A 24899-nucleotide genomic window follows, 5' to 3' on the forward strand; every position below is an offset into this window, starting at 1 on the left:
TAATCAGTCACCGATTTTAGAATTACAAGTGCTCTGAGAATCGCATTCCATGAGTTCATTGTTCTATTTCCTTGAAATCCAGAAGCCTTGAAATAATGCTGGAAAGATCAGGAAACACCCTTTTTAACGTAAAGGCACAATTTACTTGTTTGGTATAATTGTATCTGGAAGCCAGTAAGCTAACATACCTGTCCATCAATGATCCATTCTATGTTTCTGACATAAAAGAAAATATATTAAAGAGTGCCTTAGGTGCATTAGATGCACCAAAGCCATTTCTCAGAACTTCACCATCATAATCAGCTATGTCGCAGAAAATGCTGCAAAAAAGAAAATACAGCCGAAAAAAGGAAACAAAAGGCTCCAAGCTAAACAGATGACATTTCCCCCCGCCCCCCAAAATAGGTTCCACCCCCTAAAACGGAGTGAGAGCTGGAAGGCTGAAAAAAAAAACAAAGGGTGCAAGTTAGACGAGGGCAGAGGAAATTTACTGGAATGGCATCTGGCATGACGAGCTCGGTGGACAGACTGGAGAAGCTGTTTGCCTCAGAACAGAAGGTTTGATGACATTTTAAAGAGGGCCGTTCAAAATTATGACAGATAAGAGAGAAACCATTTTCACTGGAGTGCGGCTCTTGAGGAAAGCCTGGGCCTGTATTCACTGCAGTTTAGAAGACTGAGGGATAATCTTATTGAAACATACAAGATTCTGAGAGGGCTTGACAAGATGCTGAGGGGATGTTTCCCCTCATGGTGAAATCTAAAACTAGGGAGCAGACGTAAAAATAATGGGTCGCCCATTTAAGATGGAGATGAGAAATTTCTTCTCTCCGTGTGTGCGTGGGTTTCCTCCGGGTGCTCCGGTTTCCTCCCACAGTCCAAAGATGTGCAGGTTAGGTGGATTGGACATGATAAATTGCCCTTAGTGTCCAAAATTGCCCTTAGTGTTGGGTGGGGTTACTGGGTTATGGGGATAGGGTGGAGGTGTTGACCTTGGGTATGGTGCTCTTTCCAGGAGTCGGTGCAGACTCGATGGGCCGAATGGACTCCTTCTGCACTGTAAATTCTATGATCTATGGTCTATAAAGAGGGTTGTTGGTCTTTTAATTCTCTTCCACAGGAGGCTGGGTCATTGAATATATGCCAGGCTGAACTGGACAGATTCTTGATTGGCAAGGGAGTCGAGTGTATCGGGTTCAGGCAGGAAAGTGGAGTTAAGGCTAAAATCGGAAAGAATATAATTGCCAAGAGAATTGAAGGTGCTGGGAGAAGAGGGTCATGTGGAGATTTAAGAATAACTTTTTACAATGCTAGAATCATAGAATAATCATCGAATCTCTACAGAGCAGAAGGAGGCCTTTCGGCCCATCAAGTCTGCAAAGACCCTTGGATAGAGTAACCTACCTACGCCCACGCCCCAACCCCATCCTCGTAACCCAGTAACCCCACCTAACCGTTGGACACTAAGTGGCAATTTAGCATAGCAAATCCACCTAACCGGCACACCTTTGGAGTGTTGGAGGAAACCGGAGCACCCAGAAACCCACGCAGACACGGGGAGAAAGTGCAAACTCCATAGTCACCCGAGGCAGGAATTGAACCCGGGTCCCTGACGTTGTGAGGCAGCAGTGCTAACCATGGTGCCACCCTGATGGGTTATGAACTGTAACGCAGTATTTGAAAGGGTGGTGGAAGTCGTTTCAATAACAAATTTCAAAAGCATATGGGTAAATAGAAAATAAAAATTTGCAAAGAGGTGAAAGAATACTGCCCGAGTGAGTGAGAGAGCCCGAGTGAGGATTGGAACTTGGTAATTTGGAACAGGGTGGTAATTTTGTGCAGAGTGGGGGGAGGTGATTTTCCCGTTTTGTTTTGTTTTCTTTCTTCTGGCTTTTCAGGAGTGGACGGAGGCGAGACATTGGTTGGACCAACAGCATCTTGGGAAGATAGAATAGAATACAATTTTACAGTGCAGAAGGAGGCCATTCAGCCCATTGCGTCTGCACCGGCCCTTGGAAAGAGCATTCTACCCAAGCCAACACCTCCACCCTATCCCCATAATCCAGTAACCCCACCTAATTTTTGGACACTAAGAGCAATTTATCCCATCTTTATTCCCGGCTTGGGTCACTGTCTGTGCGGAGTCTGCACATTCTCCCCATGTGTGCGTGGGTTTCCTCCGGGTGCTCCGGTTTCCTCCCACAGTCCAAAGCTGTGCAGGTTAAGTGGATTGGCCATGCTAAATTGCCTTTAGTGTCCAAAATTGCCCTTAGTGTTGAGTGGGGTTGCTGGGTTATGAGGATAGGTGGAGGTGTGGACTTGGGTAGGGTGCTCTTTCCAAAAGCCGGTGCAGACTCGATGGGCCGAATGGCCTCCTTCTGCATTGTAAATTCTATGATTGTATGACTGGGATATTATAGCTACTACTGAAACTTGGCTAAAGGAGGGGCAGGACTGGCAGCTGAGTTTTCCAGGGTACAAATTCTATAGGAAAGATAGAACAGGAGGTAAGAGAGGAGAGGGAGTTACATTTTTGATTAGGGACACTATCACGGCAGTATAGAGAGAGGATATATCCGAGTGGTTCACCCACTGAGTCTATATGGGTAGAACTGAAAAATAAGAAGGGCGAGATCACTTTGAGAGGTCTGTACTATAGGCCCCCAAATAGTCAGCTGGATATTGAGGAGCAAATATGTAAAGAGATTACAGATAGCTGCCGGAAAAATAGGGTGGTAATAGTTGGGGATTTTAACTTTCTCAACATTAACTGGAAGAGCCATGGCACTAGGGGTTTGGATGGAGAGAAATGTGTCTCAGGATGAATTCCTCATTCAATATGTGGATGGCCCGACCAGAGACGGGGCAAAACTTGACCTCCTCTTGAAGAATAAGGAAGGGCCGGTGACGGAAGTGTTAGTCAGGAATCACTTCGGGACCAGTGATCATAATTCCATTAGTTTTAAGATAGCTATGGAGAACGATAGTTGTGCCCAAAAGTTAACATTTTAAATTGGGGGATAGCATGGCGGCACAGTGGTTAGCACTGGGACTACGGCGCTGAGAACCCGGGTTCGAATTCTGGCCCTGGGTCACTGTCCATGTGGAGTTTGCACAGCCTCCCGTGATTGCGTGGGTTTCACCCCCACAACCCCATGTGCAGCTTAGGTGGATTGGCCGCGCTAAATTGCCCCTTAATTGGAAAAAATAATTGGGTACTCTAAATTTCTAAATATAAATTTAATTGGGACAAGGCCAATTTCGAGGGTATTAGGCAGGAACTTTCAAAAGTTGATTGAGGGGTGCCTATTGGCAGGCAAGGGGGCAGCTGGTAAGTGGGAATCTTTCATAAAGGTGTTAACTAGGGTTCACGGTGAGCACATTCTCTTAGAGTGAAGGGTAAGGCTCGTAGGAGGGAAGCCTGGATGACCCGGGATATTGAGGCCATGGTCAAAAGAGAGAATGAGGCATATGACATGCATAGGCAGCTGGGATCAAGTGGATCCCTTGAAGAGTACAGGGATTGTCGGAGTAGAGTTAATTGAGAAATCAGGAGGGCAAAAAGGGGACATGAGATTGACTTGGTAGATAAGGCAAAGGAAAATCCAAAGAGCTTTTACAGATACATAAAGGGTAAAAGGGTGACTAGGGAGAGGGTAGGGCCGTGGGATAAACAAGGTCATCCATGTACAGATCCACAAAGGATGGGAGAGGTCCTAAATAAATATTTCTTGTCAGTATTTACTGTTGAGAAAGGCACGAATGTTAGGGAAATATAAAGTGATGTCTTGAGGAGCGAACATATTACAGAGGAGGAGGTGCTGGAGGTATTAAAGCGCATCAAGATAGATAAATCCCCAGGACCTGATGAAATGTATCCCAGGATGTTGTGGGAAGCTGAGGAGGAAATTGCCGGCCCCTAGCTGAGATATTTGAATCATCGACAGCCACAGGAGAGGTGCCTGAAGATTGGAGGGTAGCAAACGTTGTGCCCTTGTTTAAGGAGGGCTGTAGGGATAAGCCTGGCAACTACAGACCGGTTAGCCTTACTTCTGTAGTGGGTAAATTGTTAGAAGGTATTCTGAGGGACAGGATCTACAGGTATTTAGACAGGCAAGTGCTAATTGAAGAAAGTCAGCATGGCTTTGTGAGGGGAAAGTCATGTCTCATGAACTTGATTGAGTTTTTTGAAGGGGTAACCAAGAAAGTAAGTGAGCGCAGTGCAGTCAACGTTGTCTCCATGGGCTTCAGAAAGGCCTTTGACAAGGTGCTGCATAGTAGGTTGTTGCAAAAGGTTAAACCTCATGGAATCCAGGATGAGGTAGCCAATTGGATAGAAAATTGGCTTAGTGATCGAAGCCAAGGGGTGGTTGTGGAGGGTTGTTTTTCCTATGACCAGCAGTATGCCTCAGGGATTGGTGCTGGGTCCATTGCTATTTGTTATATATATTAATGATCAGGATGAGAATGTAGGAGGCATGGTTAGTAAGTTTGTAGATGACACCAAGACATTCTTAAGGGGGTGGTGAGCATCTGGAACGAGTTGCCAGAGGCAATGGTAGAGGCGGATAACTTTTTTAAAGGAAAAAATTGTAAGACAGTTACATGGGCAGGGTGGGTATAGAGGGATATGAGCCAAATGCGGGCAAGTGGGACTAGCTTAGTGGACAAGCTGGGCCAAAGGGCCTTTTCCATGCTGTAAGCCTCTATGACTCAAATAACAGATGGAGCTTGACTAATTTGATCGCTCTTCCAAAAAGCTAGCAGAGGAACAATGGCACGAATGGCCTCCTGTGCTATAGGATTCTATGAAACTTAAGAAGGTTACAAAAGAGTGCAATAGAGAGAGCATAAAATTAAGCTAAAATGAAACCCAAAACTAAAGAAAAAAAGAAGCTCCAGTTCAGTGTTTACATTTTTATTTTACTATCTGTTTTGTAGATCTGGTTATAATACAGAATGGAATCGGTTATGGTATTTTTCCTTGCATTATTAGTGTTTGTTTTATTATCAGTGTTTCGTTTGGCCCAACGAGATTGTTACTCCTCAGCTAGGAGTCTACTCACAGTTGGGTCTCTCTCTACGACCACCACTCGGACCCCTTCCCGGATTGCCTCTTTCTTCTTCAACCAGTAAGCAGTGGCCCATCCAATTACTCCTCCTCCCACGATGACAATGTCGGCCCATTCGGGAGGCAGCCCAGGAGTCTGGTGCAGTGGACTCCAGCCACTACCAGGGAGCACTTCCTTCGCTTTCTGCCTGAATTTGACAAACTCCTTTTCTAGATCTAGAACAGAGACAAAAGAGTTTATAAAATGCTATTGTTGCCAGCAAAGGAAGTGAGAGTGTGCCAAACACATTGCTGTCAAATCTGCTTTCACTATTACCCAACTATTCACGCACATTTGGGCGGTATAGTGGCAATGTCGCTAGGCAAGTAATCCAGAGATCCAGGCTAATAAGATCAGAAGAAATTGGAGCAGGAACCGTTCGAGCCAGCTCCACGATCCAACAGCTGATCTTTTACCTTAACACTATTTTCCTGCATATTCTTAATGTCAAAATCTATCAAACTCATTCTTGAACAGACTCAACGATTCCGTCTCCCCACCCCTCTGGGGCAGAGGATTCCAAAGAGTCACCACACAGAGTGAAGAAATTCCTCCTCTTCTCGGTTTAAGTAGCCTGCTCTTTATTCCGAGACTATGCCCCCGGCTCTAGACACTCTCCCCACTTAGTTCAGTAATGTCCTTCTTCAAGGAAGGAAATCTGCCATGCTTGCCTGGTCTGGCTGACAATATCACCCCAGAACAAAAGCAATGTCGTTGACTCTTAACTGCCCTCTACAACGGCCCGAGAAAGTCACTCAATTCAAGGACAATTAAGGATGGGCAACAAGTGGTGGCCTCACCAGTGACATCCACACCCCTAACAGAACAAATGAAGAAATTCCAGAACGAGGTGATCAGCAGCCCAAGCTGATTTTACCCTCCTTAACCCAAAGAGGCCGAGGCCATTTATAGGCCTCGATGCGGTTGCCGTGACTAAAAGCAGCTAGCTCAATACTGATCAGGGACCAAATGCTTCTGCTGCTGGTTTGTAAGTTTCTTGCCAACACTGAGTAGTCCAATTATCAGCTGAGCTGTGAGGCGATGGTTTTTATTATTTAAAATCAACAAGATATCAACGTTTAAGTTGGACCGTATTTCGAAAGTTGTTGCTGATCAGATTGGCGAGCTCACAGCAAATATTTGCTGCAGAGGGACCGAGTCATTTATGGCACAAGAGGAGGTAATTAGGCCCATCAAGTTCATGCCTGCTCTTTGTGGGATATCCCAGTTAGTCCCATTCCCGCGTTCGATTCCTGTAGCTCTGCAGGTTTATTTCCTTCAAGAGATCCATCCAATTTTTATTTGAAATTTATCAAACAATTAAATGGAAATCTACATTTACATTGCAACTTAATAAATGGTTCCAAGAGACTACACAACATTTCACACTAAGCCACAAAGAGGATAGCTATTAGGAAAGATAAAAGCAAATTACTGTGATGCTGGAATCTGAAACAAAAACAGAAAATTCTGGACAATCTCAGCATGTTTGACAGCAGCGGAGGAGACAGAATGGAGCCAATGTTTTGAGTTTGGATGACTCTTTAATTAGAACAGACTTGGTCAAAGAGATAGGTTGTACGGCACTGAGGTTTAGAGAGGGAATTCCAAAGTAAAGGGCCTCATCGCAGCCAACAAAGGTGAAAAACTAGCGAGGGAAAAAGGATTTTGTCAAGAATGGGGTTGAATCATTGTAATTTCACAACAGAAGGAAATTATATGGTGACTGTGCCAATCTATTGGATCAATCTATTTCTCTCCCATTTTTATTCTCTGCTCTTGCACCCTACATTTTCTCACTTTTCTGTTTCCATGGGCGGCATGGTGGCACAGTGGTTAGCACTGCCTCCTCACGGGGCCAGGGACCCGGGTTCGATTCCAACCTCAGGCGACTGTGTGTAGTTTGCACTTTCTCCCCGTGTCTGCGTGGGTTTCCTCAAGGTGGACTTTCACAGTCCAAAGATGTGCAGGTTAGGTGGACTGGCCATGTTAAATTGCCCCTTGGGGTGGGACAGGCCGGAATATGGGGCCTAAGTGGGGTCGTCTTTTGCGCGTCGGTGTAGATTCGATGGGCCGAATGGCCTCTTTCTGTACTGCACGGATTCTATGAACTGATGCCCGCATTCCACATTCACCTTCATATCTATAACTGTGCAATAGCGTGCTTCGGTTTCAGTGAATTGTTTTTTCCCCAATTGTGTTTCCAGTAATCTATTGCAAAGTCCAAAAAGATGTGCTGGCAAATTTCCCTTGCAACCTCACACATTATGCTTGTGGCATAAATCCTACATTTATGCCCACTTGTCAATGATTCACAATAGGTGAAAATAATCTTCTACTATTTACCCTCTGGAATTCCATCAATTCTTTACTTTGGGTTAGAACATAGAACGATACAGCGCAGTACAGGCCCTTCGGCCCACGATGTTGCACCGACATGGGAAGTCAAAAACTAAAGGCCATCTAACCTACACTATGCCATTATCATCCATATGCTTATCCAATAAACTTTTAAATGCCCTCAATGTTGGCGAGTTCACTACTGTTGCAGGTAGGGCATTCCACGGCCTCACCACTCTTTGCGTAAAAAACGTACCTCTGACCTCTGTCCTATATCTATTACCCCTCAATTTAAGGCTATGTCCCCTCGTTCTAGCCACCTCCCTCTGATCATTTTGTATGCCTCTATTAAGTCACCTCTTAATCTTCTTCTCGCTAACGAAAACAACCTCAAGTCCATCAGCCTTTCCTCATAAGATTTTCCCTCCACACCCGTTCCAAAGCTTCCACGTCCTTCCTATAATGAGGCGACCAGAACTGTACGCAATACTCCAAATGCGGCCGTACCAGAGTTTTGTGCAGCTGCAACATGACCTCATGGCTCCGGAACTCAATCCCTCTACCAATAAAGGCCAACACACCATAGGCCTTCTTCACAACCCTATCAACCTGGGTGGCAACTTTCAGGGATCTATGTACATGGACACCGAGATCCCTCTGCTCATCCACACTACCAAGAATTTTACCATTAGCCAAATATTCCGCATTCCTGTTATTCTTTCCAAAGTGAATCACCTCACACTTCTCCACATTAAACTCCATTTGCCACCTCTCAGCCCAGCTCTGCAGCTTATCTATGTCCCTCTGAAACCTACAACATCCTTCCGCACTGTCTACAACTCCACCGACTTTAGTGTCGTCTGCAAATTTACTCACCCAACCTTCTGCGCCCTCCTCTAGGTCATTTATAAAAATGACAAACAGCAACAGCCCCAGAACAGATCCTTGTGGTACGCCACTCGTAACTGAACTCCATTCTGAACATTTCCCATCAACCACCACCCTCTGTCTTCTTTCAACTAGCCAATTTCTGATCCACATCTCTAAATCACCCTCAATCCCCAGCCTCCGTATTTTCTGCAATAGCCGACCGTGGGGAACATTATCAAACGCTTTACTGAAATCCATATACACCACATCAACTGCTCTACCCTCGTCTACCTGTTCAGTCACCTTCTCAAAGAACTCAATAAGGTTTGTGAGGCATGACCTACACTTCACAAAACCATGCTGACTATCCCTAATCATATTATTCCTATCTAGATGATTATAAATCGTATCTCTTATAATCCTCTCCAAGACTTTACCCACAACAGATGTGAGGCTCACCGGCCTATAGTTACCAGGGTTATCTCTACTCCCCTTCTTGAACAAAGGGACCACATTTGCTATCCTCCAGTCCTCTGGCACTATTCCTGTAGTCAATGATGACATAAAAATCAAAGCCAAAGGCTCAGCAATCTCTTCCCTGGCTTCCCAGAGAATCCTAGGATAAATCCCATCAGGTCCCGGGGACTTATCTATTTTCACCTTGTCCAGAATTGCCAACACTTCTTCCCTACGCACCTCAATGCCATCTATTCTAATAGCCTGGGTCTCAGCATTCTCCTCCACAATATTATCTTTTTCTTGAGTGAATACTGACGAAAAATATTCATTTAGTATCTCGCTTATCTCCTCAGCATCCACACACAACTTCCCACCACTGTCCTTGACTGGCCCTACTCTTACCCTAATCATTCTTTTATTCCTGACATACCTGAAAGCTTTTGGGTTTTCCTTGATTCTACCTGCCAAAGACTTCTCATGTCCCCTCCTTGCTCGTCTTAGCTCTCTCTTTAGATCCTTCCTCGCTTCCTTGTAACTATCAAGCGCCCCAACTGAAACTTCACGCCTCATCTTCACATAGGCCTCCTTCTTCCTCTTAACAAGAGATTCCACTTCTTTGGTAAACCACGGTTCCCTCGCTCGACCCCTTCCTCCCTGCCTGACTGGTACGTACTTATCAAGAACACGCAATAGCAGGGCAGCACGGTGGCCTAGTGGTTAGCACAACCGCCTCACGGCGCTGAGGTCCCAGGTTCGAATCCCAGCCCTGGGTCACTGTCTGTGTGGAGTTTGCATATTCTCCCCGTGTCTGCGTGGGTTTCGCCCCCACAACCCAAAAATGTGCAGAGTAGGTGGATTGGCCACACTAAATTGCCCCTTAATTGGAAAAAATAATTGGGTAATCTAAATTTAAAAAAAAAAAAGAACACGCAATAGCTGTTCCTTGAACAAGCTCCACATATCCAGTGTGCCCAACCCTTGCAGCCTACTTCTCCAACCTACACATCCTAAGTCATGTCTAATGGCATCATAATTGCCCTTCCCCCAGCTATAACTCTTGCCCTGCGGGGTATACTTATCCCTTTCCATCACTAACGTAAAGGTCACCGAATTGTGGTCACTGTTTCCAAAGTGCTCACCTACCTCCAGATCTAACACCTGGCCTGGTTCATTACCCAAAACCAAATCTAATGTGGCCTCGCCTCTTGTTGGCCTGTCAACATATTGTGTCAGGAAACCCTCCTGCACACATTGTACAAAGAACGACCCATCTAATGTACTCGAACTATATCTTTTCCAGTCAATATTTGGAAAGTTAAAGTCTCCCATAACAACTACCCTGTTACTTTCGCTCTTTTCCAGAATAATCTTCGCCATCCTTCCCTCTACATCCCTAGAACTATTAGGTGGCCTATAGAAAACTCCCAACAGGGTGACCTCTCCTTTACTGTTTCTAACCTCAGCCCATACTACCTCGGAAGAAGAGTCCCTATCTAGCATCCTTTCCGCCACCGTAATACTGTCCTTGACTAGCAGCGCCACACCTCCCCCTCTTTTGCCCCCTTCTCTGAGCTTACTAAAACACCTAAACCCCGGAACCTGCAACAACCATTCCTGTCCCTGCTCTATCCATGTCTCTGAAATGGCCACAACATCGAAGTTCCAAGGACCAACCCATGCTGCCAGTTCCCCTACCTTATTTCGTATACTCCTGGCATTGAAGTAGACACACTTCAAACCACCTACCTGAACACTGGCACCCTCCTGCGAAGTCAAATCTGTGCTCCTGACCTCTATACTCTCAATCTCCCATACCCAAAAAATACAATCCCGGTTCCCATGCCCCTGCTGAATTAGTTTAAACCCCCCCAAAGAGCACTAACAAATCTCCCCCCCAGGATATTGGTGCCCCTCAGGTTCAGATGTAGACCATCCTGTCTATAGAGGTCCCACCTTCCCCAGAAAGAGCCCCAGTTATCCAGAAATCTGAATCCCTCCCGCCTGCACCATCCCTGTAGCCACGTGTTTAATTGCTCTCTCTCCCTATTCCTCGTCTCACTATCACGTGGCACGGGCAACAACCCAGAGATAACAACTCTGTTTGTTCTCGTTCTGAGCTTCCATCCTAGCTCCCTAAAGGCCTGCCTGACATCCTTGTCCTCTTTCCTACCTATGTCGTTAGTGCCAATGTGGACTACGACTTGGGGCTGCTCCCCCTCCCCCTTAAGGACCCGGAAAACACGATCCGAGACATCACTTACCCTTGCACCTGGGAGGCAACATACCAAACGTGAGTCTCTCTCGCTCCCACAAAATCTCCTATCTGTGCCCCTGACTATTGAGTCCCCAATTACTAATGCTCTGCGCCTCTCCCCCTTTCCCTTCTGAGCAACAGGGACAGACTCCGTGCCAGAGGCCCGTACCCCATGGCTTACCCCTGGTAAGTCGTCCCCCCCACAAGTATCCAAAACGGTATACTTGTTACTCAGGGGAACGACCGCAGGGGGTCCCTGCACTGACTGCTTCTTCCCAGTTCCTCTTACAGTTACCCATCTATCTCCAGTCTTTGGTGTAACTACTTCCCTGAAGCTCCTATCTATGACCCCCTCTGCCTCCTGAATGATCCGAAGTTCATCCAACTCCAGCTCCAGTTCCCTAACTCGGTCTTGGAGGAGCTGGAGATGGCTGCACTTCCTGCAGGTAAAATCAACAGGGACACTAACGGCATCCCTCACCTCAAACATCCTGCAGGAGGAACATTGCACTGCCTTCCCTGCCATCCCTCCAAGTTCCAATCAAGTTCTGGTTAACAAAAATAAAATAAATAAAAAATAATAATATAATATAGCACTTACCTGCTCAACCAATGGGTCTTATTATTAGGTTAGAGGAGGAGGGCGGGTGGGAGACACTATACGTGTAGTGTCTCGGGTTTCCTCTCCACCAGAATTTATTGGCTAGGGGGAGAAAAAGAAAACCTTCCCAGAAGTCCGCGGGTCGTACCTCCGGTTCCCGCCTTATATTAAAAGAAAAATAGGATCTGTACCGGCTGGCTCTCCCTCTCGCGCTCGCTTGTAAGTCCCGGCTGGCTCACCTCTCGCGCTCGTTTGAAAGTTCACGTTAACTTTGCCCAATCACACGAGACAGTTACCAGGATAATCCAATGGAATGGCCATATGGGTACGTGTGGGCAAAGGCGATGACAACATTTCCTGGAATGCATTATAGTTTCTTTACAGAGCGAGAAGTCATTTTGTTAAGAAACTGAAGCTATTTTATTAAAGAAATGAAACAAAGTCATTGCTTAACAAAGTCAGTGGAATGGTGATAGAGTTAACCAATAAAAATATATTAAAAATAAACACTCCTCGTCACTTGCCATACATCTGGATTGAGATGACTGTCAAAGGCACTAACCGTCCAAAGCATGGGGCATTGGGATGAAGCAATCCAGCATTTACAAAGCATTCCAGGGGAATACCAGTTGCCCTCCAAAATCAAAGCCAACAGTGAAAATGCAATCGCGTTTTTACTTAAATCAGTTATTTCGATCCCAGACCAAACCCCAACAATGGCTGGGATACTAGAAAGAAATCCAAATATTTTATTTTAGTTTTGTAAGACTGAAGAAAGGATACCTCGCTCCAGGAGTGATTTCATAAAGGAATAGGGATATGGCATATTAAAACAAACTTTATTACTAACACAGCATTAAAATCTCTTAAACCTCACACCAGAAAATACAGGTGTATTTACAATTACAATTACCCCTTTGTTAGTTAGGGTCTTCCCAGTTTATTCCTTTATTTTGGCCGTTACATTTTTGATCCCTGGATGATTTCTGGACATGTGTCTTTAAGGCAGTTGGTATCTAATGATTCAAGCAGAAGGAAGCAGTGGCCTGTGCCTTTAATTCAAGCAGATGTCGGTGCGGTTTAAACTGAAGTGAAGACTGACTGGCACCAATGACAGAGATTGGCTGGCTCTCGGTTGGATCGATTTGGCTGATGGCCAATGAATTGACCCAAAAGGCTAAGTTCTTCCCAGTAACAGGTGGAGATTGGATCTGATCCCATTGGAATGTTTTCAAAATCAGAAGGTTTTCAGTTTGGTTTCAGCTCGACTCCTGGCAGCTTAAGAGAGAACACTCGCACTCTCTTCCCTCCATTTTTCTCCAGAAAGGCTATGTTTCTGAGTGGATGAATCTGTCTACCGGAGAACCATTACGGGCCACAGGCAAAGTTCAGAATCTGCTAACTGTCCCCAGAAAAGCTGGTGTGAATCGACTATCTTTCTCCAGAAGGCTGTTGCCTGTGAATACTGCATTTGTGAAACAGGGCCTGAAGACTGGCCACAAACACTAGAAGCAAAGTTTGATGAAACATTGATTCTGCCTCTCCAGGAATATTATCAGTACAGACTGAAAAATAAAGATCGATAGTCTTACTCTGAAGAAAGCATGCAAGGGACCATCACCTGAAGCAAATATTCTTTTCTCTTTCACTTACGTTTTCCCCCTTTTCCACCCTTCTGTGTTTGTCTGTCTGGTGTTTGTGTACAGAGGGTGAAGAGGCAAGTTAAAGTAAGAGTTAGGTACTTATTAATATTTAACCAGCTTAGTGTGCATCCAAGGGCCAAAGACAAAGGATATTTTTATAAGAATTATTGGTTAGTTCACTTGTGTTGTGACCCCAGGACGAGTGTGCCTGTAACTGACCATTCACGTGCCCAGTGTGTCGTAACATCTTAAACAATGGTAATCAATACAGTGAGTACAGTAGCCCTTAACTGTTATCTTGAGTCCCATTCAGACAATACCTGCTTTAAAAAGATGTTCTTTGAGACAGTTTTAAAGAAACAACCTCAATCCTGTCAGAATCTTGCAGAAACCCTGGCTATAGTTCTTCAGAAGCTGCTTCAGCTCACCTTCTAAATCAGACAAGTCTTCACTGCTTGACAAGCAACTACTACTCTATCTACAGACATTGTTTAACTGAACTGAGGTTCTTGACTTCTGCTCACATCTCCAACTAACACTCAACTAATCTGCTCAACTGAGCTGCTTTTCTGCAAAATGCCTGATACCTTAGCTCCACCCAGTAACTAAACCATCTTACCAAGCTGAAATCTAATTACCTTCACAACAAACCCACCCCCCCCCCCTTAATCCAAACAAAACTGCATTGGCCCAAGCTTTTTACAATGCTTTAAATGCACCCTCGCTCCCAACCTTTCAAACCGGGTTTCTTTCAAAACGGAGAGGCCAGATGGGAAAGAGTGAGAGCGAGCAGAGGGGGAAGGGGAGCAGGCGAGCAGAGGGGGGGGCGGGCGAGCGAGCAAAGGGGTGGGCGAGCAGAAGGGCAGCGAGCAGAGGGGCAGCGAGCAGAGGGGCAGCGAGCAGAGGGGCAGCGAGCAGAGGGGCAGCGAGCAGAGGGAGGGGTGCGAGCGAGGGGAGCGAGCGAGGGGAGCGAGAGAATAAAGAGAGCGAGCGAGTAGGGAGGGAGGGAGGGAGAGCGTTTGGCTTGGGGAAGTCTGTCTGGGGTGTGGGGTTGAGTGAGGTGGAAGCGAGTGTTTTGGAGGACAGTGCGAGAGGTTGACTGCGAGACAAGTGTGTGTCTGCCTTACAGCCAATCGGTTTTCGTTCTCACTCTCACCACCTTCCGTAAACACACACCACACATTGACCTTCTCACATCGTGAATTGTTACAGGATCCAGGGCACAGATTTTTTTTTACCTTCCAGCCACGAGTCCCAAGGTTGACAGCAGCATGGTACCAGGTTTGGTTCTCTGGTCCCAGACTGGACACAGGGAACTAAACTGCCCGTGGCCCCAGAAGCCCATGACTGGCACACTTGCACAACGTTGTCAAACAGGCAACGGCCAGCCTCAAGCAGGTACATTCCACTTGGTTTATTAGCATTGGAGAAGAGAAGCAAGAGCATATGGCTGTCACCACCATTGGTTTCATCAGCACTCTCAAGTTCCAGTGACAGCCTGCCAACCTCAGCAACTGTTGACCAACTCAAGCATTGCCAAGTCACAATGGCGTTGAGCTGTGCATGCATCCTTCCACATCTTGACAGACATGTTGCTCAGCCAAATAATATATCTGACATTAACTAAAATTAAAATATTACATAGGCTTGATTGCACAACTAATTTATTTATGCAGTAACAATACGCCTGTTGTATTAAAGGGGTTGGTAGAATTATTCTAACATGGGAGGAGAGGGCTCAGATACAAGAAGGATGAGAATGTTCAGCAGGTCCCATCCCCACCATTTGTAAGCAATTTGTAAAGGACAAAAATGAGAAATAGGCAGCACGGTGGCGCAGTGGGTTAGCCCTGCTGCCTCACGGCACCGAGGTCCCAGGTTCGATCCCGGTTCTGGGTCACTATCCATGTGGAGTTTGCACATTCTCCCCCTGCTTGCGTGGGTTTCACCCCACAACCCAAAGATGTGCAGGGTAGGTGGATTGGCCACACTAAATCGCCCTTAATTGGAAAAAAAGAATTGGGTACTCTAAATTTATTATTAAAAAAATGAGAAATAAACCTCCAAACTGAGGAGGCAAGAGATTGTGGACAGATTTGGTTCTGGTGACACCGATGTTAATTCGCAATTTCCCTCCCATCCCTGCTGGGTTCCTGATCAGTATTACTGGCATTCAGGGAATTCCTGTCCAATCAGTGCAAACAATAGCACAGAGTGGTGGGAAGCAAGGATTAGGCTTGGCAGCCAAGGTAGTGAGATCTGGGAGCGCCTCAATGACAGTGCAACCTTTTAGGTGGTCGAGTTTGCTGGATGGATGCCCGCCAGGTCTGTCGGCAGTAGTTTGCAGTTTTGCCAAATGCCGTTGGGTTGAGCAGAAGCGTCTGACAATCATAGAATCTCTACAGTGCAGAAGGAGCCATTCGGCCCAGAGTCTGCACTGACCCTCCAAAAGACCACCCTACCTAGGCCCTATCCCGGTAACGCCACCTAACCTGCACATCCCTGAACACCAAGGGGCAATTTAGCATGGCCAATCCACCTAACCTGCACATCTTTGGACTGTGAGGGGGAAACCGGAGGACCCGGAGGAAACCCACGCAGATACAGGGAGAAAGTGCGAACTCCCAGTCACCCAAGGCCAGAATTGAACCTGGGTTCCTAACGCTGTGAGGCAATAGTGCTTACCACTGTGCCAGCCCAACAAGACAGAAGGATTTTCAGCTTGTGCCGAATGGTCTCTCTTTCCCTCTGTCTCTCTCCCTCGTAAGGTCTGCACAGATAAGCTTTGACAAAATAATGTAGCATGGTGGTTAGCATAAATGCTTCACAGCTCCAGGGTCCCAGGTTCGGTTCCGGGCTGGGTCACTGTTTGTGCGGAGGCTGCACTTCCTCCCCGTGTGTGCGTGGGTTTCCTCCGGGTGCTCCGGTTTCCTCCCACAGTCCAAAGATGTGCGGGTTAGGTGGATTGGCCAGGCTAAATTGCCCGTAGTCTCCTAAAAAGTAAGGGGGGGGGGGGGGTTGTTGGGTTACGGGTATAGGGTGGATACGTGGGTTTGAGTAGGGTGATCATTGCTCGGCACAACATCGAGGGCCGAAGGGCCTGTTCTGTGCTGTACTGTCCTATAAAAAAAAGTGCCCACCCCAGTCCAGCGCCGGCACCTCCACATCTCAAAAATTGGAATTAAGACAGCTCTTTTTCTGCAATTTATAAGGTTAGAGTTGGAGCAGATTTTACGACAATCAGTTCTTGTATGTCCTGGACCGGATCGTGAATTGTTTAAAAACTCTGTAAAGTTGATGAGCGAGCTACAGAAACGCCGACACCTGGCAACATCAGACTCGCTTACCTTGAATGAAGTCGTCCTGTTTCCGAGCCCGGGCGCTGCTGCTGAAGCTGAGCCGGCCTTGCCTTTGGCTCAGCAAACAGGGACAACGATGCGGGAAGCTCAGAGAGCCGACAGCTGGGACGGCGCAGCGGATCCAGGACAACATTCCAGCCAACATTGAGAGAACAGTGATCGAGCAGGCGCCGTGGGAGCGGGAAAGGGGGCGTGGCTCACCGGCATCAGGCGTCATCCCGTCGCTGGACGTCACTGCGTCAACGCCGAAAACGGCGGCAGTGCTGATCACCCCCCCCCCCCCCCCCCCCGGCTCCACCGACTCCTCCCCTCCCCTCCTACCACGGCTCCTCCCCCGCCTCCTCCTGGCTCCTCCCCCCGCCTCCTCCCCTCCTGCCACGGCTCCTCCCCCCTCCCCCTGGCTCCTCCCCCCGGCCCCTCCCCCCTCCCCCCGGGCTCCTCCTCCCCCCCTCCCCCCGGGCTCCTCCTCCCCCCGGCTCCTCCCCCCCCCTCCCCCCCGGCTCCTCCCCCCCTCCCCCCGGCTCCCCCCCCCCCCCCCCCGGCTCCTCCCCCCCTCCCCCCGGCTCCTCCCCCCCTCCCCCCGGCTCCTCCCCCCCCTCCCCCCGGCTCCTCCCCCCCTCCCCCCGGCTCCTCCCCCCCCTCCCCCCGGCTCCTCCCCCCGGCTCCTCCCCCCCTCCCCCCGGCTCCTCCCCCCCTCCCCCCGGCTCCTCCCCCCCCCTCCCCCCCCTCCCCCCGGCTCCTCCCCCCTCCCCCCCGGCTCCTCCCCCCCCCTCCTCCCGGCTCCTCCCCCCCCCTCCTCCCGGCTCCTCCCCCCCCTCCTCCCGGCTCCTCCCCCCCATCCCGAAAATAAATCACAAGACAAATAAACATGTCATCTGATCTCTCCACCCCTTTAATAAAGCGGAGCTTCTCGCACAGCATCTCATATCCCTGTCACAATTGTCAAACGCAGTCCATTTTTCACTTCAGTTTGTTTTATTTTTTAAAAAATTCTTGGAGACTCCAGAGCTTTTTCTCACCGCGAAATATAATCAGGGGCCGTTCAAAGCGGACCGTGCCTCAGTCGCACTCTCTGTGACTGTGTTGTCGGGTGGAGTGAATAGGTCGTCGCCCGACCCGGCCCGGCTCCCGGCGCTTGGTGACCGTCTCCAGGAAGTGACACGCGCCGGCGGAAGTGAGGCCCTCGCGGTGCTGACGTGTCGGCCCTGCTCGCTCTCTCCGAGTGGCCCGGATATTTCTGGATGGTTCTGAGGCCGCTCGCGCCATGCTGGACTTCTTCAGCATCTTCAGTAAGGGCGGCATCGTGCTCTGGTGCTTCCAGGGGGTGAGCAGCCCCTTCAGCGGCACCGTCAACGCGCTCATCCGGAGCGTCATCCTCCAGGTGAGCAGAGAGTTCCCTCCACCCCCCCCCCCCCCCCCCCCGGTGCTGGAGGGCCGGCACAGACATGATGGGACGAAGGGCCTATTTTGTCATCTGTTTAAAAACTCTGACTGTGGAAGAGAGACTGCGGTGGAAAAGGGAGATACCGGGGTTGAGGTGGGAGGATCTGTCCTTGAGCCGGTACCGAGGGAGGGACACCCTGAACCCAGCCTGCCCTCTTCGCCCTCCCCCTTCCCAGTGCCTGGAGTAGAACATAGAACAGTACAGCACAGAACAGGCCCTTCGGCTCTCAATGTTGTGCCGAGCCATGATCACCCTACTCAAACCCACGTATCCACCCTATACCCGTAACCCAACAACCCCCCCCCCCCCCCCTAACCTTACTTTTTAGGACACTACGGCCAATTTAGCATGGCCAATTCACCTAACCCGCACATCTTTGGACTGTGGGAGGAAACCGGAGCACCCGGAGGAAACCCACGCACACGGGGAGGACGTGCAGACTCCACACAGACAGTGACCCAGCCGGGAATCGAACCTGGGACCCTGGAGCTGTGAAGCATTGATGCTAACCACCATGCTACCCTGAGTAGGGGGGCGCAGGGTCTGTCTCGTTCTGTCCCCCATCATAATGTTTCTTACTAATGTTGGGCGGGGGGGTAGAGTGTGACTCACACTGAAAAGTGTGAGGTGTTGCATTTGGGAGGATTGAAAAGGCAAGGGAATTAATATGCAATGAATGGTAAGACGCTGGGAACCACAGAAGATCAGAGAGATCTTGGAGTGCATGTCCCTTGATCCCGGAACCAGAGGCAGGGAGGTTATGCTCGAGCTGTATAAAATTCTGGTTAGACCACAGCTGGAGTGATGTGTGTAGTTCTGATCACATAGGAAGAAAGTGACTTCATGAGAGAAGGTTTAGAGAAGATTCACCAGATGGTGCCTGGGATGAGGTGTTACAGCTATCGCGATTGACTGGATAGATAACCTGGGCCAATTGTTCCAAATAAATTGTTCCAAATCAATTGCTTGGATAAACGAGCTCGGGGGGGGGGGGGGGGGGGGGACTTGATTGAGGTGTATAACATCAAGAAGGGCATAGATAGGAATAGGAAGAAACTTTTCCCATTAACGGAAGGTCAACAACCAGAGGGCATAGATTTATGGTAAGGGACAGTAGGTTTAGAGGGAATGTGAGAAAACACTTTTTTCACCCAGAGAGTGGTGAGAATCTGCAACTCACTGTCCTAAAGAGTGATATAGGCGGGAACCCTCACGGCATTTAAGATGAGCCCTTGAAATGTCATAGCATACAAGGTATGGACTAAGTGCTGGAAAATGAGACAAGAGTAGATAGGTTGTTAATCATCGGCACAAACATGATGTGCTGAAGAGCCTCGTTCCATGTTTTAAAACTAACTCTGGCACTATGGTGGCGCACGGTAGCACAGTGGTTAGTACTGTTACTTCACAGTGCCAGGTTCGATTCCCACTTAGGTCACTCGCTGTGCGGAGTCGGCACGTTCTCCCCGTGTCTGAATGGGTTTCCTCTGGGTGCTCCAGCTTCCTCCCACAAAGTTCCTAAAGACGTGCTTGTTAGGTGGATTGGACATTCTGAATTCTCCTTCGGTATACCCGTTGACTAGGGGAATTTCACGGTACCTCATTGCAGTGTCATGTAAGCCTACTTGTGACAATAAAAAAGATTATTCAATTTCTTGAAAGGATTATATAACATCTTTCACAAATGGGTGTTCCAAGAGTGTTACAGCCAAAAATGCATTTGAAGTGCTGTCATCGTTGAGTAAATGCAGCAGCCAGTTTGTGCCCAACGAGGTCTCACAAACAGCAGCGTACTAAGTATCTGATTTGTTTAATTGATGTTGGTTAAGAAACTATATTCCCGGGGATGACCTCCCTGTATTTCTTCAGAATAGTGCCGGGGGGAGGGTCTTGGTCACTTTGGATCGATACGCCTTGGTTTAATGTCTCATTAGAAACCTGGCACCTCAAACAATACAGAAGTCCAAAGGTGCCATCCTAGATTTTGTGCTCGCGTCTCTGATGTAGGACTTAAACCCACACCCTTGTGACTTAAGTTATAGTGCTATCAACTTAGCTGTTGCTAACAAATAGGAAAAATGAACTTTTTTCAATAGCTCTGCACTAGAGAGGGTGCAGAAGAGATTCATCAGGATGTTGCGATGGAGCATTTTAGCTATGAAGAGAGGCCAGATAAACTTGGGCTGTTTTCTTTGGAGCAGAGCAGGCTGAGAGGAGATCTGATTGAGGCGTATAGGATTAAGGGGTAAAGGGCAGCAAGGTGGGGCAGTGGTTAGCACTGCTGCCTCACGGTGCCGAGGTCCCAGGTTCGATCCCAGCCCTGGGTCACTATCCGTGTGGAGTGTGCACATTCTCCCCATGTTTGCTTGGATTTTGCCCCAACACCCCAAAGATGTGCAGGGTAAGTGGATTTGCTATGCAAAAATTGCTCCTTAATTGGGAAAGAATGAATTGGGTACTTTAAATTTATTTTTAAAAAGAAATTCGATTGAAGGGTATGGAAAGGGTGGATAGAAAGCATCTGTTTTCCTCTGGATGAAGGGTTAACAACAAGGGACCAGAAGTTTATGGTGAAAGGCAGGAGATTTAGAGGGGATTTGAGGGGGGGAGAAAATCACCCAGAGGGTGATGGGAATCTGGAGTACACTGCCTAGGAGGGCAGTTGGAGGCAGGAAACCTCACAATCTTTAAAAAGTACTTGGATGAGCACTTTGAAGTTTCATAATATTCCAGGCCAAATGCTGGGAAGTGGGATTAGAATAGTTTTTTTTTGTCGGTGCAAACTTAATGATCCAAAGGGCCTCTTCTGTACTGTTAATTATATGTTTTGGCTCAGTTTATTATGCAAACTGGTTGTTAGATGGGTAATCAAACAAATAAATTAGTGGTGTAAGCAAGGTTATTTCTGAAGCGATTTGGGAAATCGATGATACAATCTGGCCCACCTCAAGTGCATGCTGTTTGTCACACTTCAGTCCGTGAGCATCCTATCTAATGTTTAAGCCAAGGGAAAGCTCCCAAATGTTTGAAGTTTTTGTTTTTGAAGTTATTGAGATTCTCCAGAACTGCACTTCTCAATCCAAATTAGTGCAGAGGCTTTATCACATTTACATAGGACTATCTAGTTTTTGAAAGCTGATTAAGATTCCCTGCTTTTACTCGTGGTCAGAATTTTCTGAGATTTATTGCGGCAAGTAAAATTTGTTTTAGTTCCCTCTCATTGCATCTAAAATTCCATTGGATTTTGTGTGCCATGTGATACTAGACTGAGAATTCTAACTGATCATTTGTCGAGCAGGAAATGGTCAAGCAGACAGAGGTCTGGTGCAGGGGGAAGAAAAAGCATTGGCCATATTTGTAATTTTGTCTAATGTATGGTAACTTGATTGACATAGCTGCGACCAGACAGTTAGAACATAGAACATAGAACAGTACAGCACAGAACAGGCCCTTCGGCCCTCGATGTTGTGCCGAGCAATGATCACCCCGCTTAAACCCACGTAACCCGTATCCCAACAATCCCCCCATTAACCTTACACTACGGGAAATTTTAGCATGGCCAATCCACCTAACCCGCACATCTTTGGACTGTGGGAGGAAACCGGAGCACCCGGAGGAAACCCACGCACACACGGGGAGGACGTGCAGACTCCACACAGACAGTGACCCAGCCGGGAATCGAACCTGGGACCCTGGAGCTGTGAAGCATTGATGCTAACCACCATGCTACCGTGAGGCCCTTTGTAGGATTAGAAGTTTTAGGAGTTGTAGGATTAGAAGTTTTCATTTGGATATGATTTGTTTATAAATCTGTATGCAATATTAATTTCACTTCATTATGTGCTTGGAGATAAGGATGAACCTTCATAGTCATTCTCTGTGGGATATACCATCTGTGATCAACCTGCTCCCAGCAACAGCCAGAAATATAAATGAGCCACAAAGACGTACACATGGTTATCTGGGGACATCTTCCCATGATATTTCCTTCCTGGTCTGTGGGGAAGGTTTACCTTCATTCTATAAAGCAGAGGTACGGGAAGCGCCCAAGTTGTATCAGGCTTTGGAAGCATGTGAGGGATTTGAATCCCATGCAGATTATTAGCCAAATTCAAAGGCCGAGGCTCGAGTGGATGTGGGACTAAGTTGTCCACAGTCATAACAGCTCTTTTGGAATCGATCTTCTGTTCAGTAGACTTTGCATTCACATTGGCATAGAATTTACAGTGCAGACGGAGGCCATTCAGCCCATCAAGTCTTCACTGGCCCTTGGAAAGAGCACCCTACCCAGGCCCACACCTGCACCCTATCCCTGTAACACCACCTAACATTTTTTGGACACCAGGGGCAATTTAGCATGGCCAATCCACCCAACCTGCACATTTTTGGAATGTAAACCCGGAGGAAATCCACACAGACACGGTCAGAATGTACAGACTCCGCACAGACAGTGACCCAAGCTGGGAATCAAACCTGGGATCCTGGAGCTGTGAAGCAACTGTGCTACCATGCTACCTGTCATGATTGTGGGATTGTAATATTGATCTAATGAAGGATATAATACCATGCTACCTGTCATGATTGTGGGATGTAATATTGATCTTATGAAGGATATAAATGTCTCTCATGTGATATAGAGTAACAGGTTAAATCCCTTGTTTCTGATCTCATTATGTTAGAGTAACATGGGATAAGCACAGTTGCATCAGTGTCCTCGGGAAAGGAACACATCAGCCAAGCTTTAATTTCTTTTGCAAAGTGCAGTTGAGGAGATTTGGTCAACTGTGATTTTCCATGCTGTCCAGTACTGTGATGGCACTCTTAAAGGCACTTGTAACTGCAAAAATTAGAGCAATAGGGGCTTTTCACAGTAACTTCATCGCAGTGTCAATGTAAGCCTACTTTTGACAATAAAGGTTATTATATATAACATGGTCATATCGGAAAGTGTGAGAAAAATGAATGGTGTTCATTCGAGATTGGAAACAGTTTAAAAGAAGTTTCACTTGACTGATAACCGAGGGTTGGGGATGTTATCTTGAGAGGAAAGGTTGGACAGGCGTGATCTGTAACCACTGGAATTTAGAAGATTTGAGATGTGATCTTAATGAAACATAAAAGACCTGACAAGGTGGCTGCTGAAAGGATGTTTCCCCTTGTGGGAGTGACCAGAAGTAGGGGATACAGTTTAAGGTGTCCCATTTGATGGAGATGAGGAAAACCTATTTTCTGTGAAGGTCTAGATCCTGGGAATTCTTCCCTGAAGCATGGAGGCAAGGTAATTGAATATTTTTAAGGCAGAGAGGTAGGCGGAATGTGGAGTTGTGGCTACAATTGAATCAGCCATGATCTTATTGAATGCTGGAGCGAGCTTGAAAGGCCAAATGGTCCACTCCTCCCGATTTATATGCTCAGATTGGAAGATGCAAAAATATCTTCTGAACTAGTCAACTAATATCATGCTTTAGTTTTGAAAATTCAGCAAAAAGCCAGTCTTAATTGCTTTGTTCTGGTTCGGATTTGTCTGCACTGCCTTTACTACCAACCCCCATTGCCTTGGTTCGTATCCTTGGTCTTTGTTGCCATGTCTAGTAAGAATTGGCACCTTTCAGACTGCGAGAGTTTGGAAACAAATAAAACAAAACACCTAAAGTACTGTACAACTAATAAATTGTCTTTGTGCAGTCTCTTGTGCGTGATAATGTGACCGTAATTTGTATAATTCAGTGGAGGCCCCTCATCATCCTTTTGTCGTCTAACAGATTTTCACATCTCATCATAATCCACATGGTTCCCCACTGAGATCTGTAAATTGGTTCAATAACCCATGGGATCTCATAAATAAATGAGCCTGTGATGTGGTACAGAACCGAAACATAACCTGATCTGCTCCCATGATATTGGCACGTTCTTCATTAGTTTTAGAGCAGCATATGGCATGTACTTCAGAGTACCAAGGTATCTCTCTTGTCATGCTTGAATTTGCAGTTTGTCATGTCGCCATAGAACATAAAACAGTACAGCACAGAACAGGCCCTTCGGCCCTCGGTGTTGTGCCGAGCAATGATCACCCTACTTAAACCCACGTAACCCGTATACCAACAATCCCCCCCCCCCCATTAACCTTACACTACGGGCAATTTAGCATGGCCAATCCACCTAACCCGCACATCTTTGGACTGTTCACAAATTATCTTTCGGACATGCTCAGGGGGTTTGTTCTCCTTTTGAGCATCCACCAAAATCAAACTTTCTCTTAGCGTACCGTTTATCTTGAAGTTGCTGCCATTTCCTGGCTTTCCCTTGCAGTTTTTCCTCAGACATGTAATCAGTGACTGGAAATGAATTAGGTCTGGGTGAGGCCCTGTACTACCATGTATGTAGATTCTGTGCAGCAAGAAACCAAGTGGAATTCTATTCCCTCATCAATGACCAGGCCTCTGGCCCATCACTGCCAGTGAACGAGGCACCACCGCAACAGCCATGTCTTTCAGAACACCAAACAAGTTAGAACATAGAATGTACAGTGGAGAAGGAAGCCATTTGGCCCATCGAGTCTGCACCGGCTCTTCGAAAGAGCACCCTACTTAGGCCCACACTGTCGCCCTATTCACGTAACCCCACCTAACCGTTTTGGACACTAAGGGCAATTTATCATTGCCAATTTATTGAATTAATAACTATTGTCTATTCTTGGCAGTGTTTGTTGAGGGATGAATATTTACCAGATCTCTCTCAATCCTTGCAAAGCAGCTGAATGGAAAACATGTGTAGCCAGTGAATCAACCTACAAAGACCTCCTTTCCACTCCTGTACCA

The 24899-nt window shown here is 47.2% G+C and overlaps 2 protein-coding genes across 4 annotated transcripts in view; one reads left to right on the forward strand and one right to left on the reverse strand.

Annotated features, from left to right (window-relative positions):
* foxred1 (FAD-dependent oxidoreductase domain containing 1) overlaps nucleotides 1-16884 on the reverse strand; it is a 50448-nt gene extending 33564 nt beyond the window's left edge. Inside the window, exons 1-2 of the mRNA XM_038779514.1 lie at nucleotides 16626-16884; nucleotides 5067-5287 (exon numbers count right to left, since the gene is read on the reverse strand). Coding sequence (XP_038635442.1) covers nucleotides 5067-5287; nucleotides 16626-16854 — 450 coding nt within the window. The 5' untranslated portion in view covers nucleotides 16855-16884. The remainder of the gene's footprint in view (nucleotides 1-5066; nucleotides 5288-16625) is intronic.
* A 739-nt stretch (nucleotides 16885-17623) lies between these two features.
* Nucleotides 17624-24899, forward strand: part of srpra (SRP receptor subunit alpha) — a 47192-nt gene continuing 39916 nt past the window's right edge. The window contains exon 1 of one of the 3 annotated variants that reach the window (XM_038778595.1): nucleotides 17624-18018. In XM_038778595.1, the coding sequence (XP_038634523.1) occupies nucleotides 17902-18018 (117 nt within the window). In that variant the 5' untranslated portion in view covers nucleotides 17624-17901. The remainder of the gene's footprint in view (nucleotides 18019-24899) is intronic. The other 2 variants (XM_038778594.1, XM_038778596.1) reach the window with 2 other exon arrangements.

The sequence above is a fragment of the Scyliorhinus canicula genome, chromosome 19 (assembly GCF_902713615.1).
Source record: "Scyliorhinus canicula chromosome 19, sScyCan1.1, whole genome shotgun sequence".
Classification (NCBI taxonomy): domain Eukaryota; kingdom Metazoa; phylum Chordata; class Chondrichthyes; order Carcharhiniformes; family Scyliorhinidae; genus Scyliorhinus; species Scyliorhinus canicula.